This window comes from Vicugna pacos, chromosome 10, assembly GCF_048564905.1.
Source record: "Vicugna pacos chromosome 10, VicPac4, whole genome shotgun sequence".
In the NCBI taxonomy this organism is placed as follows: Eukaryota; Metazoa; Chordata; class Mammalia; order Artiodactyla; family Camelidae; genus Vicugna; species Vicugna pacos.
In genome coordinates this window covers 31,990,235-32,008,506 of record NC_132996.1, presented here as the reverse complement: position 1 = coordinate 32,008,506, position 18,272 = coordinate 31,990,235, and the positions used below count along the sequence as shown (strand labels likewise).

The window sequence follows — 18,272 nt, the reverse complement described above, 5'->3', positions numbered from 1 at the left end:
GTGAGAAAAAGAGATGCCTTCTGGGCTGCCCACTGTCTCCCTGTCTCCTGAGCTTGGAGGCGGGAGTTTGGCCCAGAGGAAGAAAGTGTCCCGCTACTGGCCAGTAGCACGCGTGCAGGAGCGGCGTGGACCTGCCCTGGTCAGGAGCCTCACTGCACTAAGAGGTCGGAGCAGAGGGGCCCTTGGTGGCTGGAAGGCACTAGCAGGTAGTCCCACACACCCCAAAGCCTTCCTGACTGGGAATGCCTTGCAGTGATTGTCTTGGTGTGTGCAGGGGAGGCTGGAGAATGCAGCCCCCTTGTGGGTAAAACCAGTGGGTGTCCTGTGACCCAAGGGCAGCTCCCAGGGTCAGGAGAGTGGCGGTTCCCTGACCCTTTCAGGCCCTCCTGCCCTGTAGCTGAGGGTTCCCTGGTTTGTTAGTGTTGCAGGGAGATGTGAGAATAATTGTTAGCACCCGCGCTGCCACCTGTGTTCTACTGGTAACGAACTGAGCAGGTGGGTTTTCTGCGAGTCAGCGGGAATTCTCTTAGAGTGATGGCAGAGGCCATCTCCTGACCTCTCCTAGTGAGTACTAGTAGTAGAGGTCTGTGCCCTCTGCCCTCCAGTTCAGTAGTGTTCCTGACACAGGCACTTGGTGAGAATCTGAAGTTAAGTGACTTGCTTAAGGTCACACAAGATGTTCACTTGGCTGCCATTGTGTGCTGATGCCCCCAGGCTCCCCACCACCTTCTGAGACCTCCAGCAGGGAAGGCCATTTAAAGTATCTGGCCTGGGGGGTGGCATGTTGGGGAGCTCTGTGGCCAGTAAGCCCATTTCTCGGCATGTGTGTGGTAAGAGAGGAAATGCTTCTGGCCAAAAGAATCCATTTGCCAGGGTCTGGCTGGCATATGACAGCCATCTCCCACATGCTTTTCTCTCTTAATGGACACCTCCCCTAGAGCCCCACATGGGCCATCAGACAGCTGGGCTGGTACAGTTGTACATAGATTGAGAAGGAGAAGAAGGGGTCTGGGGTCAGGCCAGACAAGGAGGGAGGAGGCCTTGATTTAGCTCCTTTCTCCACTAACTCTGAGTTATCTTGGACCAGTCATGCCCATCTCTAGACTTCACTTTCCCTCTTGGTGAAATGAGAAGCCCATGAAGAGGGTCCTTCATTGGTGTCTAGGGGTACTCTCACTATGAGGAGCATGTGGAAATCAGGGTATGTCTTTGGCTGAGATTGTTTGGCATGCTTGGCTCCCCAGGCCCAAGCTGGAAATCCAGAAGACCCAGGCCCTATACCTGGGTGGCCTCTAGCAGGGAGGATGGTCACCTGCTGACAAGATGACACCACCACTACCACCTTAGGTCTTGAAGCTAGTGCTCTGTGCAGGCACCCCAGAGTGCCTTGGGCTCTGTGATGCTAAAGGTTTTCAGACGAGCTCTGAATGGGAATGGATCCCTGGAGGTCAATCTAGCCAGTCTCCTGCCTCCAGCCTGCAGTACACCTGAACCACCCTGGGCATGTGTTTCCCCTAGTCTTCACCAGCCCTACGAGGGAGAGCTCGTGCTGCCCTACGGTCCCCAACCCTGTCCAGTCTAAATAGTATGGTGCCCAGCACTGTTGATGTCGCTGAGCTCTGGGTCTCATCACAGCACAATTAAGGGCACTGGCTGGGGCCCTGAGGAGCCATTTGATTCTTGTCCTGCCAAGCCTAGAGCTGTCTTCCAAAAGCAACCTTTCTGCTCATAAATCCACCCTCCACTCCCCATTAGAGTCTAACATCTCCTGGTTCCAGGAAACCTTGGAGGTGGCACCTTCCGTTGGAGGAGGGAGAAAGGCTCTGGATCCACTCACCCTCCCCTCCAGACCTGCTGCATAATTTCTTCCTAGCAATTATGCCCTGCCAGCAGGTGGCTGTCTGGGCTGGGTGGCAGCATTGGTCCCCGGGGCCCCCAAGGAGTGTGTTCCTCGGGGCTGTGGACTGCACCCTTTGTCTGGCTGCAGCAGGGACTCAGGCTCCTATTAACCACCCCCAACGCCTTTTCTCCACCTGACAGCATCTTGTCGGAAGAGGCCGGGGCTCCTCTGGTTGAAGTCAGGTCCGCCAGCTGCCGAGGACCAAAGCTCCTGCTCTGCTGGGCTGCAGGGCTTTCATGTTGCACTTCTGAAAGATAATAAAATATCAATCGCTTTGCCGTAGCAACGGGTTTAAGAGACTTTCTGAAGTATTGAATCTTCAGAAAAAAAAATTTTTTTTTTTGCTTTTAAGCACAGTGCATTATTAATAAAGTAATCCATTAGGTCGAGCAGTGAAGGGCCACCACAGACAGGAAAGATCTGTTTTGCAAATGGTTAAACTTCGGGTTTTAAGATTAATTGCTTTCATTTGGATGCCTGCTCTTGGCCTAGCCAGCTCCACTTTACTGGAACTCAGGGTCCTTCCTTTTCTCCATGCGATCGGGCCTGCCTGTCAGCAATGGGAGCCCAGCTCCAACTTTCCCTGAGAAATGGCCCTTCTTCCCCTGGCACCTGTGTTTGGCCTGGCATCGGGCTGTGGGCTTTCCGGGGAGGTTTTCAGTCCCAGGGGAGCAAGGGGAACTATAGCCCTGAGCCCTGAGAGTCAAATTAGCCCTCAGGCTGTTGGAGAAGAGGCTGTGAGCAGCGACAGGCAGCAGAAGGTCCAAGTGGCCCCACAGTCTTGGGGTTGTGAAGGACTGGGCAGAGAGGATGCTGAGAACGCCCCAAGGGGTGTCCGCAGGTGCCTGCTGCAGAAGAACAGGTCTGGGTGTGGGCTGCCTCTGCAAAGGCCCACCAGGAGAGATGGGGTGACTGCAGGAAGCAGCAGGCAGGTTGTGGAACTTAGCACCAGACGTAATTCCTAGGGCATTTTTAATAAGTAAAAACACTTAAAGAGATTGGAGCTGGGCTGAGGAGGACCAGACAGTGCATCTTCAATTGTTAATGACCGCTGTGAGCACGGCCTCCACAGCTGACTTGGTTGATCCAGGAGGGCAGGCTCTTGGCCCTGCTAGGGTATTGACCAGCAGGACCTCCTAGAACTTCCCACCATGCTCTAGACCACAGAGGGTCCTGGGGGCCTCTCCAAGCAGAGTGGCCAGGACTTCCCCAGCCCCAGAGTGGAGGCGGAGAGTGGGCCCTGATGCTGTTCCGTGCCGCAAACTCCCGCCCATCGGCAGGAAGGTGGAGCCCAGTGGGCCCTGCTGCCTGCTGAGGGCTGGTAAAGGCCTTGTGAGGCTGACAGGGTGGGGACCCAGGCCTGGTACACACGGGGGAACAAGGCGCCACAAAACCTGAGCAGCACATACAGCCATGTCCCCTTCCTGCCCAAACTTAGCCAGGCAGGAAGCCTGGCAAGATGGGTCTACCCCGCCCGCTCCCCGAGCTGGGGGTAAAGAAGCAGGTGCTTCTGTCTGTTCCCTGCTCTTCCATTCATCTGCCCATGAGGAGCACTAAGAGGAGACAGGGAAACAACATAAATTGGTCTGTCGTCCGGAATCCGTGTCTCACTAATGTACCCAGATTAACTCAACTGTAAATTGTCTCCTTGGATGGCAGTGTCTTGCTAAAAGTTTCCCATATGATTCATGATTTGGATTGCTTTTAACGGCTATTGGCTAAGCAAGCCGGTGACTGTACAAGGTGATGCAATTGGCATTAGCAAGGGGAGGCACGGGAGCGTGTAATGCAGTCAATACTGCATTAACTACTGATGCCCAATTACAGGGAGTGGGAGAGAGCCTTTCAGGAGCATTAGGACTAGGGGAAGCTGAGATCACTGGCCGCTGCATGCCTAAAAGCTTTCACCCTTTGCGTGCCGGGGCTCGGCACTAGCGTGGCCAGTCACTTGGCCTCTGTGGCCACAGGAACTGCCTTTCTCTCTCTCTCTCTCTCAACATGTCCCACAATGATGCTTTTAGCACATGGAAATGTGCATTTTCCTAGAACTGGGGCCTGCTTCTCATCTCTCCTGAGAATTGGTTTCCCACCTAACTCCAGGTCCCAGAGTCATATGGGGCGGCTACCCCACCCACTTCCATTTAAGGAACTGCTCAGCAGGCCCATTTGAGAGGAAGGACCAAGAGGAGGTCTATTTTGGTCTCTCTCCCTTGGAGCCGACGGATAATTGCCAGTGAACATTGGCGGCTGACCCTCTGTGGTCGAAGGAGACATGAGGTTTGGCCTCAGCACAGCTGGGCTGCTGAAACTGGGAAGTGGCCATGGCTGGATGGGCTGAGCCTTCTTTGAGCAGAAGACAGAGCTTGGGAGGACGATGGGGGAGTGACCCAAGCCAGGCTGGTGGTTTCAGCGAATGCAGGCCTCCTCCAGAGCTGCATCCTACACAGGCCAGAGATGCCCCTAGGTAGCCAAGGGGCCAAGGCTGTTGTTTGGGTCCATCTCCAGGGACCAGAGGATCTCCCAGGAATCCCCGAGTTGGGGTATTAAGAAGTTTGAAAGGACTTATGGAAGAAGGTAGAAAAAGGGCCTGGGTACCCAGTGTGCCAGGTACTGTTGGACTGGCTGCCTTCTCTACCATCAAGCTAGGTTATGCAGGTCCAATATGTCCACTGTAGTTCTGTGTTTTGTGCCCACACAACATTGTGGTTGCTTTACCTCAATACCCTTTCATCCCTACAGTGAGAACAACCACATCTAACTGGCTGGATTATTATTAGGATTAAATGAGATAATGTCCATATATGCACTTGAAAACCAGGAAGCCTCATGGATGTGTGAAGTGACAGTGCTCTCTGTTCAGCTACAGAATGACCTGAAATACTCTCTGCCCAATTTAGTGCCTTGTTCACTGTCAGGCATTGGGCCCTCACCCTCTCTCTTCCAGTTTATCCACCATGGCCATCAATCACCACTGTGTAAGAAGCAGGCTGTACTCACTACTCACCTGTCCAGATCCCCAAGGTGAGTAGCATCGTGGGAAGAAGCTCCAGATTCACACTTTGCAAGGCCATCCATTTATAAAGGCACAGAGGAGGCTCAAAGCAGCCAAGAGAGTTGCCCACAGTTACATAGGGAGTTAGAGCCCAGAGCCTCAGCATCTTTCTGCATTCCATGGCCACCTTCCATTCCCTCTGCTCTGTCCCCAAGGCATGGTAAGGTTGGATGGTAGAAGTCTCTGCTGAAGAGGAACGTCAGCTGGACCAGGGCCATGTGCCTGGGCTTCCCACTCCTGGCCCTATTGACAGCCCAGGGCACATGATTCTATTCTCAGATGTAGGTCCTCCTGGCAGGTGCTGATAGGGCTAACCTGGCCTGTGCCTTCATGGACTGGAGAAGCCCCAGAGGTGCATGTGGCATGTAGCCTATGCTGCCTGCCCGTCCTGCCTGAAGTTAAAGGACACTGAGGCACCCAGGACATCCGTCCATCCTCAGGCTTAGCTTCGTGGTGCTGCTAGAGTGAGTTTTCCTGGTAGGTATGTGCCCAAGAGAGGACTACGCCAGGAATGTCAACTTGTCCTGGCTTGCAAGAGCTGATTTTGCACATCTCTTCCCAACTCTGAGTTCAGTGACAGCACATCGGTAGCTTGACATCAGCCGTGGTGGAAGTATTAACACCATGGAAATTGGCCAAAACTACAAATTGGGGTTGTTTCCCAGAGAACCAGTCATTAGAGTCATTTTCAAATCTGTCAGTAGTGTAGGCTGGACTTGGCTAAGTGATTTTTCAGGTCTCGGCTGGATGCACTCATGCCTGGCAGATGGCTGATCAACTGGATGCTGAGGGTGACATTACCATGTCCCTCATCATCCAGTAGGCTCTTCTGGCTTCTTCTCAGGGTGGAGACAGGTCCAGGAGAGAGACTGTATGCACACAAAGCTTCTTGAGGCCTAGGTTTGGCTCTGGGATGTTGTCACTTCTGCCACGTTCTGTCGGCCAAAATAAATCACACAGCCAGCCCAAGTTCAAGGGGTGGGCAAACAGATTCTACCCTTGAAAGGGGGGTGGTGGTGAAAAGTCACATGGCGAAGGGCATGGATAAGGGGAGGGGTAGAGATGTAAGGCCACGGGCAGGTCTCACAGCTCACCAGTCCAGAGCTGGGCTGTGAACCCAGGCTGTCTGACTGCTCTCCTTCCCTGTGCTCTGCCAGCTGCCTGTTGTGGCTGGCAGACTCAGGGATAGGGGAGAAGGACACTCAGGGGAGTTCATGGGAGAAGGGTGGAGCCAGCTAGAGGATGACTGGGTAGGGGATGGAGAAGGAGGCTTGCTGTTTGGGCAGTTTGTCAGGGGCTGCCGTTGGAGGAACCCTGGCCCGTTCCTCCATGAGCAAGCCCAGAGGGGGACCGCAGTGAGGTCAGCCCCCACTGCCTTCTCTGGCTTTTCCTCTGTCCTGCAAAGCATCCGAACTGTTGGAAGGGCGTGATGCTCCGTGGTTCCTGGAGCTGGCTGAAACCTGGGCACACATGCAGATGCAGCCAGGCAGGAATCAATTCATTGGTTAGCCCCTTGCCTCAAAACAGGGTGGGAAGTGGGCTGGTGAGAGGCCCGTGTACATTCATAAACCAGCTGATTGAAAAGCAATATTTCAGATAAATACAAGCCAGCGATCTATCAGTGGTTGTAATAAAACCCAGGCTTCAGGCTGTGATTTTATTTTGAAATAATAAGAATTGCTTGATTCTTTTTACTTGAGTTACCATGGTAATTCCAGCGTGGAGCAGTGTTATATTGATTTAGAAAGTGGACAGTAATATTTCTTTTGTGTTATTCTGTTTCTAGGCCTTGATTTCTAATTTCCACTTGGAGATTACTTTTATAAATTTCTTAAGTCCTTCCACTTTTTTTCCTCTCACAGTATAATTTTCCTCTCATACGCTGCTATGTTCTGAGCTTATTGGTTTGCTCTTATTTTAAATTAAACTTGCTGGTTTCAAATATTGAAATGACATCTTTGTCTGTGTCTGTACTTTGGTTTAGCAAAATATTACAGTCTGACGCTTTCTGCTTAATAATTTAAGGGAGGCATTCTGTCGGCCCTCACTGGGTGCTGATAACTTATGACTCAACCAGCGCAGGCCTTAAACTCCTGACATTTTAATATTGTGTGGCGGGAGTGGCCGCCCCTCTGCTCTGAGTCTCAGTGGAGAAAAATCTGTGTGGTACCCCAGAAGGGAGTTTTAATAATTCAACTTTGCCGTTTGGCATGATGACTTCACAGAGAAAGGGAGGGAGGCTGGTTCTTCTCAGATGAGTGGGAGCAGCTCTGATCTGGGCCCCTCTGGCCCCCACCAGCACCCGATCCATCCTGTCTCTCCTCTCCCCTGAATGTTTAAAAGCTCCAGTTCCTGATCCCTTGGTGACAGACTGTCCAGGAAGGATTGTGGGGGTTTGGGGGCTGCCTATGGGTACCATCGTGAATGCTTGAACTCTGTTTTTCAGTTTTTCCCATTTATAAAACAAGTGGAACTAGCATGGGCTTTGAGTCAGACTGACTGGGTTCAAGTCTCATCTCTGCCACTTAGTAATTCTTGACAGTAATAAGAATTTTAACTGAATAGTACAAAGTACTGTTCAGTAATGGTTCAGTAACTACTGAATAGTACTTCTAACTGGTAGAATGACCACCTTTTAGGTCTGTTGAGCCTTCACCCAGCACAGCTGTTGTCAGTGGTCTTGGGAGATGATTGGTGTGGTTTCCCTATCCTTCCTAGGGTTTGGGGAGGAGCAGGGGAGAAAGTGGTTGTGGGTGTGCTTTGGAACATTTGTTCTGCTCCAGATATGCCTGGGGGTCAAAGAGCTCTGGGAGGACTGTTCTTCGGAGAGGACCCAGGGCAATGATGCCAGAAGGAGGTGGGTCAGCTCCATCCACTTTCCTGGCCTGCCCAGCGGAGAGCAGGGGGCATGGCTGGGAAAAGCTAGAGGGTGGTCTCTGTCCTCTGACCTCTCCTTACAACATCACATAGCAAGAATAGGACTCCAGAAGGAAGCTCGGGACAACAAGGGTGGTGGGGCAGAGATCTCTGGTCAGAGTAAAGGTCCCTCCTGTCTTGTGTGGATACATCAGTGTGGTGGTGTATTAGTTCTCTCTTGCTGCTTAACAAATTATTTCACAATTTAGCAGCTTAAAACAATACCCATTTTTAAATCTCATAGTATCTGTGGGTCAGGAGTGCTGGTATGGCTTAGCTGGGTCCTCTGCTCAGGGTTTCTCACAGATGATAATCAAGGCACTGGCCAGAGCTGTGGTCTTATCTCAAGATTCATTTGGGGGAATGGGCTTCCAAGCTCACTCATGTGGTTGTTGGAGGGATTCAGTCCTGCTGGACTGAGGGTCTCTTTTCCTCACTGAAGGCTAAACAGAGGCTGCCGTCAGTTCCATGCCATGTGGGCTTCTCCAGTAAGGCAGCTTGCTTCCTTAAAGCTGTCAAGAGTGTCTGCCAGCAAGCAGGAAGTCTTTTAAAAGATGTGGCACATCTAACCACAGATGTGACACTCCATCACTTTTGCTGTATTTTCTTACTTGCAAACAAGTCTGTAGGTCCAGCTCATACTCAGGGAAGTGGGGAGGATTACACAGGGTGTGAACACCAGGAGACAGAGGACTGTTGGGCCGCATCATAAGAACCAGCCTACTGTGAGAGGTCAGCCTCTAGAACAGCATCTCAGGCCCCAGGTGTCCAATAGTTTAGCTGCCCCCAGAGAGAATGAATCACCCCCATCCCCGAGAGGCCCAGTGCCTCTGCTTCCTGCATCACCTCACACCAGGGAAGCCACAGATGTCTCAAAGCCTTTTATTTTATCTTCACAGTACCCTTGGGAAGCTGGAGATCAAACACTAGCCCCATTTTGCAGAGGAGTAGGTTATGCTCAGAGAGGGAAAGACACTTGTGTGGGATAGCCCAGCTATTTGGTATGGGACAGAGTTCAGATGAGAACCAGGCCTTTGCCTGCCATGAGCCTGAGGAGGAAGTGGTGATAAAGACACTCCCAGGCAGGCCCTCCTAGGCCCTGGTGCTGAGAGGGGATGGCACTAACTGTAAACAGACACAGGGAACAGAGCTGGAGGTGGGAATGGCTGGATGTCTTTTTTTGTAGATGGTAGATTTGCCAAGGCTACTGGGAACTTGCAAAGCAGCCACCCATTACCTCAGGACCTCTCCTGTCACTCCATGGTGACCATAACCTCGGTGGAGGTGAGAATGGTTTCTTCCTGATCCAGCCTCCCCACAGCTGTTGGACTGAGGACCTCCACCCATCACCAGCTGTTGCCAGGCCAGGTGGGGCCACTGTCTCAGAGGCAATGTGGGCAGAGGCCACTTCAGCAGCTCCTTACCTGGGAACAGGGCTGAAGGAGGCTCTCCTATGGGCTGGAGCACAGCACCGGGATCCAGAACTCCTGCATCCTCAGCCTGACCCTGCCACTAGCTCACAGTATGTCCCTGAGCAGACCTCTTCCCCTCTCTGGGTTTACATTTTCCCATTTATGCTTCACCGGTCACTGGCCATTTGATGCCTAGTGGTACTGTCCATGGGGACATGACCGTTGGTGGGGAATGGGGTGGGGTGAGGCCAAGGCCAGGAGAAAGAAACCACCCTGTTGAGGTTTCTTTGTCTTTCTTTGGGCTCCTGGGATCAGAAGTGGAGGTCCCAGGTGAGAGCATCTGTGGCCCTTGGCCCTCCACACTTGGTCTGGCCATATTTGAGTCCAGGTGGATACTCCCATCCCTGGCTATTCCCAAAGCAACTCAGAGGCAGAGGGGACGCCTGTAGCAGGCCCAAAGCCTGGAGGCCGGTGGGCAAAAGTCACAGCCTCAGATCTGAGAGGACCCTGGTCAGTTACCTTCTTTTATTCGGGGTGGGGCAGGACTAAGTTCCAAGAAGCATCTACTTCCTCTCTTAGCAAAGTGTCTGAGATACTTTCTGAGTAGGAAAGTCTGGGGCCCAACAGAGGCTACATCCAACCTGGGGTGGGATGTCAGGGCTGAACCCTGTCTCTTTTTCTGTCAATCAGAGGCTGTCTCTTGCAGGCAGCTGCGAGGCATCTTGGGAGGGGCTGGGGCTCCAGGGGAGTAGAGGACAGTGAGCAGGACTACCTCGGGCGCCAGGTCCTGACCTGGTACTTAGCCCAAGTGCAGAGCATGATGTTTTGACCTGCCTTTTTGCTCCTAGGATGTTTTCACACTGCTCTTTGGTCCTCAGAATGCTTTATCATATCAGTACTAAAATATGCCTTTTACACGAGAATAACATCTCATTAGTATTATCGAAAATGTAAAGAAAAAAATGAGCCAGAAAAAAATTTACATTGGTTGAAATAATTAACACAAAGCAAAACTGGCAACAGCAAAGGCCGCACCTGGCAAAATATGTTATTGACTAAAAATTGACAGAGGAATAAAATCTTCCCGATAAAATTTAGATCCCCTGAAGTTGGCTCAGGAAATCTTTTCTGGTAGAAACAGTTACTACAAAAGAAATCTCAAGAGCAACAAAAGCTCTAATTTGTAAGATTTGATTTGAGCCCAAAACTGATCATTAACAGAATAGTCACTTAAAAATTTAAAAATAACTGATCCTAATGAAAAATCATTCCAGTTAAGTAAAAATGGAGAAAGGAGAGGAAATAGTTTATCACTAGTGAATAGAAAATTGATCAAGGAATCAAACTGACTTAATGAAGCTTCTTAAGAATTACTTTCTTGATGAAAAATCACCAATGTTGATATAATTTTTTATCAACATATCGGTGTTAGGGGCTAGCCCCTAGTAGTAGATGTTTAGTAAGTATTTGTGGAATGACCTGTGAACAAATGAGTTAACAGGCGAAGGAGGTCGGGAAGGGAGAAGAGAGAATCATAAGAATTCTTTTATCCCAGAGAGTGGACAGATTTCCATTTTAGTTAGATCATTTGGACTACCCTGGAATGTTTTCCAGCACCACCAAGCAATTCTCCAGTTCTCAGCAGTCCCTACTGGGTATCCTACAAACTTGACTCAATTCTAACACTGTACCCGGAGATAGCATAAGATCCCACAGGTTAAGAGCTCTGTCCCAAACACTGCCTCTACTTCAGACACCAATCACAGGTCCAGGTTGTCACCTGTGCTTCTGACCAACGTGCTGTAGAGTGGGCTCCCGCCACCCCCGCCTCGGGTGAGATAATTTGCTAGAATGCCTCCTAAAGCTTAGGGACATGTTTACTTACATTTGCCTGTTTACTACAAGAATGTGATAAAGGATACAGATGAACAGGTAGGTGTAGAGGTGTAGGGTGAGGTCTGGAAGAGTCCCGAGCACAGGAGCGTCTGTCCCTATCAAACTGAGGTGCGCCACCCTCCCAGTACGTGAATATGCTCAACAACCCAGAGCTCATCAAATCTTCTTCAAGACTTTGTATAGAGCTTAATCTCCAGCCACCTTCCTGCCTTTTCTGGAGGTGAGTGAGTGGGGCAGAAAGTTCTAACCCTCTAAGCCCTCGGTCTTTCTGGTGACCAGCCCCATCCGGAGGCCATCTGCCTCATTAGCAGAAACTTAGAGGTGCTCAAAGGGGACTCCTTAGGAAATTCCTAGGGTTTTAGGAGCTCTGTGCCAGGAACCTGGGACAAAGACAAAATGTATTATTATACATCTAGTCTGTGGAGAATAACTGGTGGGGATAAAACAAGGGGCAGAAAAAACAGCCATGATGTAGAGGGGAAGGGTTCTTCCTTTTGAGCTTTATAGGGTGACCACTCCCTACCCCCTCCAGCCTCAGACTGCCCCCTGCTGCTTCCTGCCTTCCTGACGTTTCCTTCGTTTCAAGCTTGCAGTCTGGGCCTGTTGGAGGGGAAGGGAGGGAGTGTGCAGAAGAGGGGTTCAGATGATACAGGAAAATGGGGCACCAGAGGATGGCCATGTCCCAGTTCCCAGGCGAGCACCTGGGACCCGCCCCATCAGGTGAGAGTCCTTGGCTTCACAGGAAAGAATTCAAGAGTGAACCATAGTTGAGTAAAAGTAGATTTTTTCAGAGATTTATTCACACTTTATAGACTGAATGTGGGCCATCCCAGAAGGCCGGAGAGGCCACGAGGTGTGGGAGACGGGAGGTGGTGGTTAAAGTAAAAATAGATACATGCTCCATAGACAGAGTGCGGGCCATCTCAGAAGGTGAAGGAGTGAGAGGCCGTGAGGTGCGGGTTGCTAGTTGTTACGGGCCTGGTTACTTCATATGCTAACAAGTGGGAGGATTATTCTAACTACTTTGGGGAGGGGCTGGAATTCCCAGGAATTGGGCCACTGCCCACTTTTTGACTTTTCACGTTAGCCTCAGAACTATCATGGCACCTGTGGGAGTGCCATTTACCATGCTGATGTATTACAATGAGCATAGAATGAAGCTCCAGGTCTACTGGAAGTCAGTCTCCTGCCACCTTGGGCCTCAAGATCTGCTGAGAGTTGAATCTTCTGCCATCTTGGTGCTAACTGCTGTGTCATTCCTTTAACGGTTGTGCCCTGGCCCCTTCCCTCCTGTCTCACAGATGGTCAGAGAGGAGGCAGTGGAAGTCTGGGAAGGAAATGGTGGAGGGCATGGCTAGAGCTGTGGCCTTGGGAAGGGGGGCTTATCCGAGGTCCTGGTGGTAGAGATCCTGGGTAGAGCGCCTCAGCTACCCATGTCAGGGCCTGAGCTTCTAGAGCTGAGCCCCAGCGAAGGCAGACCGGAGACCCTGGCTGCAAGCCCGCCTCTCCCCACCTTTGTCCCAGAGTCCGCTGCTGGCCTTGCCCAGCTCTGGCCTGAGGTTTCCCACTTCCTTTTCTGTGGCTGCCCCATGAGGGGACCAGGATCCTGACTTTTCAGGCTGTAAAGAAGTGAGCCCGAGCCCGTGGGCCTGAGGCAGGAAGGAACACACCAGAGTGGGGAAGCAGCAAGTCCAGCCTGGCCTCGCTACCCACTTCCAAACTCCTGTGATCCCACGTGATCTGTCTGTCAAGTGTTTCGTGGTCCTCCCAACCCTGGGCCAGTTATCTCTCTCAGACTGGCTTCCACAAAAGCTCGCTACATCTGCTACCCTTACCTGCACCTAATACAGTCCATCCCCTGATTATATATGAGTAGGACTGGCCGGAGAAGAGCAGACTTGTGTTTGAGAGCACTTCCATGGGGAACTGAGTCTAAGGTCTTGCCTCCGCATGAGCTGTCCCTCCTGACCTGGCACAACTCCTGCGTGGCTGCCCAGGGCCTAGAGAGCCAGCCAGCCCCCTCCACTCTCCCCTCTGTGGCCCACATTCCCCTGTGCTCAGCCTTCCCTTCCAGGGTGAAGGCTTTGGATTCTCTCCCCTCAGAGGAGACTAACCCCATAGCATCAGCCCAGACATATGCAGATCTGAATTCTTTATAACTCTTTCAAAGAATTGCAGGAGGGTGTGACAACTTCCTGCAGAGGTGGCTTTCTTTTGGCTTGCAGGGTGGCAAGGGAGCCTGAGGGAAGGGAATAAGCATGGACCCTGAATTCCAGTCCTCCTTTGCATCCTCTGACAGTGAGATCTCAGGAAAGTCTTGCTCTGCCACACATTGCTGTGTGACCCTGGGTAAGCCACTAAGCCTCTCTGAGCCTCAGTTTCCTCATACATAAATTAGGTCCCAGAGCATCCTCCCTGTCCCCTGTACAGAACTCACATGGGAGAAAATGTATTTAGGTGCTTTGCCAGGTGAGCAGCACTGTGCCCTCCTGAGGAATTGTTGGTGAGAACACAGTGACTATATAAAGTAAAGGGTACCTGCCGCCCCTCCTCCTGGCATCCCCTACCCTTGAGAGGTTCTTTAAGCCCCAGGCCCCACAAGACCTTGGAAGAGAGTGTGGAGAGACTAGGGGATAGTTAACTTGAGGGGGCAGCTTTCTGGGACAGTATCCCATGATGAAGCCGTGGAGACTCATGCGTGCAGCCAGCCTCACTCCTGGAAAAGGGGTATTTGCCCCAAGCCCTGATACCCTCCTGAAGTGACCAGAGCTTTCCTGTCCCCTTTGTGGAGCAATTCCCACATGTGGAAGGCTTAAAGGCTGGTCTGTTGGCTGAGATGAGGACTGAGGTGCCATTAGTGATCTTCAGTCTAACCTTGGTCATCCCCCCAGACTCAGGGGCAGCTGGGTGCACCCTGCCACGGCCTGGTCCTAGCTCCTCCTGCCAGCCAGTACGCTTCATCTCCTTGAATTACCCTCTCAGATTAGCCACAGAGAATGCTACCCTAGCCTGGCACTGTGTTCCCTCCCTCCAGCGTTGGGTTTTTATTTGACCCAAAGGCAGGCTTGGTGCCTTCCTCCCTGGCCTCTGGCCTGGATCTGAGCTTGCACCCCCTGTCTGGGGCAGGGCTCTCAGGCCTGGGGAAGGGGCAGCATTTCTTACTGAACCTTGGCTGGGAGCCTGGAGGACCTCACTGTGATCCTATCTGTTGTGCACATAACTTGTGGTACCCAATGTAGGACAAGCTCAAGGTCTGAAAAAAAGACCCACCCCACCCCCTCACCGCATAAGTATGCCCAGTTTGCAGGTAGGGCGTAGGCCTCAGAGGATGCAGAAATTTCAACACAGAGAGATCTAGAAAGACAAAACACGAATGCGGTGGTGGAAACAAATGGGTCAGAGTGATGGATCCAATAGGGTCTGGGTTGCCTGGGGAGCAGGGCTAGAAGAGCGGGCACAGTCTGATATCTGGATGGGAAGGCCTGGGGAGGGGGCACGGGGGTGCACTGGAGCCCTTCCCTACAGAGCAGCTGACGTGAGATGGGGTGACCAGGGAGGGCATGGCCTCTCAGAGGGCTGGCTGCTGGGCCTCCCAGGCACCCTTCCCTGACCCCAGGACTTCATTTTTATGAACTGGTTTCTCCTCTTCTCAAAGGAATATTTGTTTTGTTGGTGCTTGTTTTCTTTTGCCTTATAACAGTTTTATCAAGAATTAATTTGCATGCCACAAAATTAACCTTTTTAAAATGTGCAATTCAGTAGCTTTTAGTATATTTACAGAGTTGTTCAACCATCACCATTATCAGGTTCAAGAACATTTTCATCACCCTAAAAAGAAACTCCATTAGCAGTCACTCCCCATCTCTCTTCTCCTTGGCAACTACAATTTACTTTCTGTTTCTACGGATTGGCCTATTCTGGATATTTCATATAAATGGAATCATACAGGATGTGGTCTTTCTTAGCATAATGTTTTCAGGATTCATCCATATCGTAGTGTATCACAATACTTCATTTCTTTTCATTGCTGAATAATATTCCATGATGTGTATATATACCATATTTTATTTATTCATTCATCAGCTGATGGGCATTTGGATGGTTTCTACTTTTTAGCTATTATGAATCATGTTGCTAGGAACATTCGTATTCAAGTTTTTGTGTGGACATATGTTTTCATTTTTCTTGGGTATATATTTAGGAGTGGAATTGCTGAGTCATACGGTAACTCTATGTTTAGGGATATTTGTTTTTAACTTTGAATAAACAGTGTAAGAGTGTTTAGGAGAGAAACCACCCTTGGTTGTCTGAGCTTCGGGAAAGAAGATTGCCTGAAGTCTGGTTCCCCTGGGTTCCTAAGATTCAGTAGAACTTTTCCCCTGCTGGCTTCAGTTTTCTTATCAGTGAAATGGGATTCTTAGGGATCCCTGCTCACCTCAAGGGCTTTTGTTAGTAATTAGTCCTTACATAGCATGTCAAGGCTTGCAAAACACTCTGCTCACCTTAGTTGCTTTGGTTCTCATGCCCTGAGAATTGGGTATTATTACTCCAGTTTTGCTGATGGGGATGCTGAAGCTCAGAGAGGCCAAAGGGCTTGACTGAGTTTACATTGTGGGTCAATGGCAGAACTTGAACTTGAACCCAGACTCATCAGAGTCCAGGTCCCTGGTCTGACCTCCTGCCTCACCTGTGTCTCTGGGCAAAGCAGGGCATTATCAAAGGAGAGGTCTATCTGAGCAGCCGCTGTGTCCTATTCCCCACCCTGGGTGCTGGAAAGTCAGGGCCCAGACCTGGCAAGACATGGGCTCTGCAGCAGAACGGTGCTCTAGGAATCAGGACTTTATAAAAATCTGCTTTTTAGCTGTGTGACTTTGGATCAGTTGCTCCACCTCTCTGAGCCTCAATTTCCCCATCCACAAAATTGAAACAGTAATTACTCCTCATAGCACTGGAAGGAGAATGTGGCAAGATGTTGTGTAGGAAATGCCAAGCACGATGCCAGTCACACAGAAGGTGTTAGATTATAGCACACTTGAGGAGGGCTTGAAGAGGGAGCCGAGTGCTATGGGATCATTGAGAAGTGGCTGGATTCTGCATTGGTCAGAGACAGTGTTAAGGAGGAGACATTCCTTGGGCTGGCCAGGAAGGTGAGAGAAAGTGGGCAGTCCCAGTGTTCTCCAGCCTGGGGCTGCCGGAAACCAGGAGGAATTTCCAGGGGTCTCACAATAACCTGTCTCCAGGACAGTTTGTAGAAAGGCCCTGCCGGTACCCCCAGTCCTTACCCCCAGCCCAGCCCATCGATGCCTGAGAGGAGGGCTTGCGTGACTGCCTTAGTTAGCCGAATGGTAATAAAACACTTTAAATTTATTGTGACATTTGGATTTAATTAAAAAGTACACACTTAGGGAAGTAGAACATAATGGGGAGAGAGGCAGGGTGGCTTTTCCCCTCCTTTCTTCCCCAAACTAATTAGCGTTGTATTTTAAATTGTTTATGTGCCGCTAATCATCGTAATAAATCATTTATACTGAAAAAGACACAGTCGGCTGTGCCCGCCGCGCGGGTTCCGCTCGCTGGGCTCTATCGTGAACAAATTGATCTGGAAGTGAATTTATTAACCACTGGGGAAGAAATCATTAGTGCTTTCTCTAAACATTCCCCAGGTACGCTTTATTGCCGCAGTTTATGCTGTAACTAAAAGGAGCATTACCCAGGCCCATGTTGTAATTTCCTTGCAGAGCCGGCAGCCCACTCCCAAGCCGGGTGGTGGGAGGGGTTGAGGTGTCCCTGTCTCCTCGCCCAGAAGTGCTCTGGTGACCCCAGCCTTTCCCCAGGCTCTTCTTTCCAGAAGGGGCCGCCTTGAGGTCTCTGCGGGCCCAAGACTTTGGCTCCCCTCCTGGTGCCTCTTAGCAGAGGAATGGTTCCCAGAAGCTTGTGTTTTTGTCTCGGGAGTGTGGCTTACAGCTGGGGCTTAGCCTCAGGTTTAGGGAACTGGCAGGCAGTGGCTATGAGTCATTGAGGTCAGACAGGCTTGTCATGGACCAGCTTCCCCACCCAGAGATGGGAAGGCATCAGCGGTGCCCTGATCGTACCATCAGAAGAACGAATGTGGCAGAGCAGGGACCCAGGCAGGAGCAGGGGGCCCGTAGCCAGGTCTATCAGGGGCATCCTCTCCCCAGAGCATCCCAAGGCCCTCCTTCAGGCCCTGCAGCCTCCTCCTGCATTTGACTGGAGCAGTCTGTTCTGCTCAGCTCTCTGCTGAGGCCCACTGCCCAGAGTGTCCCCGTCCACCTCCAAGTGCCGGGCCAGGATGGTACTCAGGATGCCACATGCAGTCTGACATGTGACAGACAGCATGATTGTCAGCTCCCTGGCTTCAGGTGCCAGGCCTTGAAGAATGCAGCCTGTGGCCACACCAGCCTTCCCAGCAGCCAGGCGCCCTGCTGCCTCACACGCAGGGTGACACTTTCTCTCCCTTTGCACTGAGGGTGGGATGGGGGCTTCAGACCACCCTCACTTCAGGGGGCCTGCACTCCAAGACACTCGCAGCAGGCTTTCTCCCATCAGGTTTCTAGAAGAGAAATTTGCTTTGGAACCAAGAGCTTCTCCCTGGGAGCCCTTGGCTGGTCTAGGATACAAATCCCTGCCTGTCTGGCTCTAAAGCTTGTGTTCATAATGGCTTCATCCCCTGAGGCCCCACGAGCCTCCACAGCCAGGTTGAGGTGAATGGGGATCTGGCTCACACAGGCCTTGCCTTCAGCCGTTCTCATCCAGGTCTGCAAAGGAGGAGGGGGCAGCCTCCCAGACCTCAGTGGGAACCCCAGGAAAGCACCTCTGGCAGGCAACTCACAGGCAGTGCTAGGTCTGCAAGAGCTGAAGGGTCTCCTCTCCCTGCAGCTCCCTTGCCCTCCCTTCCCTTACCCTGCCCAGTGGCTAGCAGGTGGGCCCTGGCTGCTTCAAGAAGCAGGCAGGACCCAGCAGCTGGCTAGGCCAAGCCTGCCTGGAGGGTCCCCTCCTTGTGTCTGGAGAACACATTTAAAAGTTTGAATTCAAAATTGATTTTGAAGGGCCCTAATCTCCGATCCCCTGGCGCTCA

General features: G+C 51.3%; 1 protein-coding gene and 1 long non-coding RNA gene across 6 annotated transcripts in view; both read left to right on the top strand.

The window, feature by feature from the left end:
- Positions 1-18,272, top strand: part of LMO1 (LIM domain only 1) — a 39,546-nt gene that overhangs the window by 5,277 nt on the left and 15,997 nt on the right. The window contains exon 3 of one of the 5 annotated variants that reach the window (XM_072969439.1): positions 4,845-4,921. The exons of 3 other annotated variants lie outside the window; for them this stretch is intronic. In XM_072969439.1, coding sequence (XP_072825540.1) covers positions 4,855-4,921 — 67 coding nt within the window. In that variant the 5' untranslated portion in view covers positions 4,845-4,854. Of the gene's footprint in view, positions 1-4,844; positions 4,922-13,431; positions 13,526-18,272 lie in introns of those variants that run through there. One more of the 5 variants, XM_072969438.1, reaches the window with a different exon arrangement.
- On the top strand, positions 11-2,182 carry LOC140698710 (uncharacterized). Its single transcript, XR_012076572.1, has 2 exons — positions 11-1,201; positions 2,041-2,182. It is a non-coding gene; the product is annotated as an uncharacterized lncRNA (long non-coding RNA).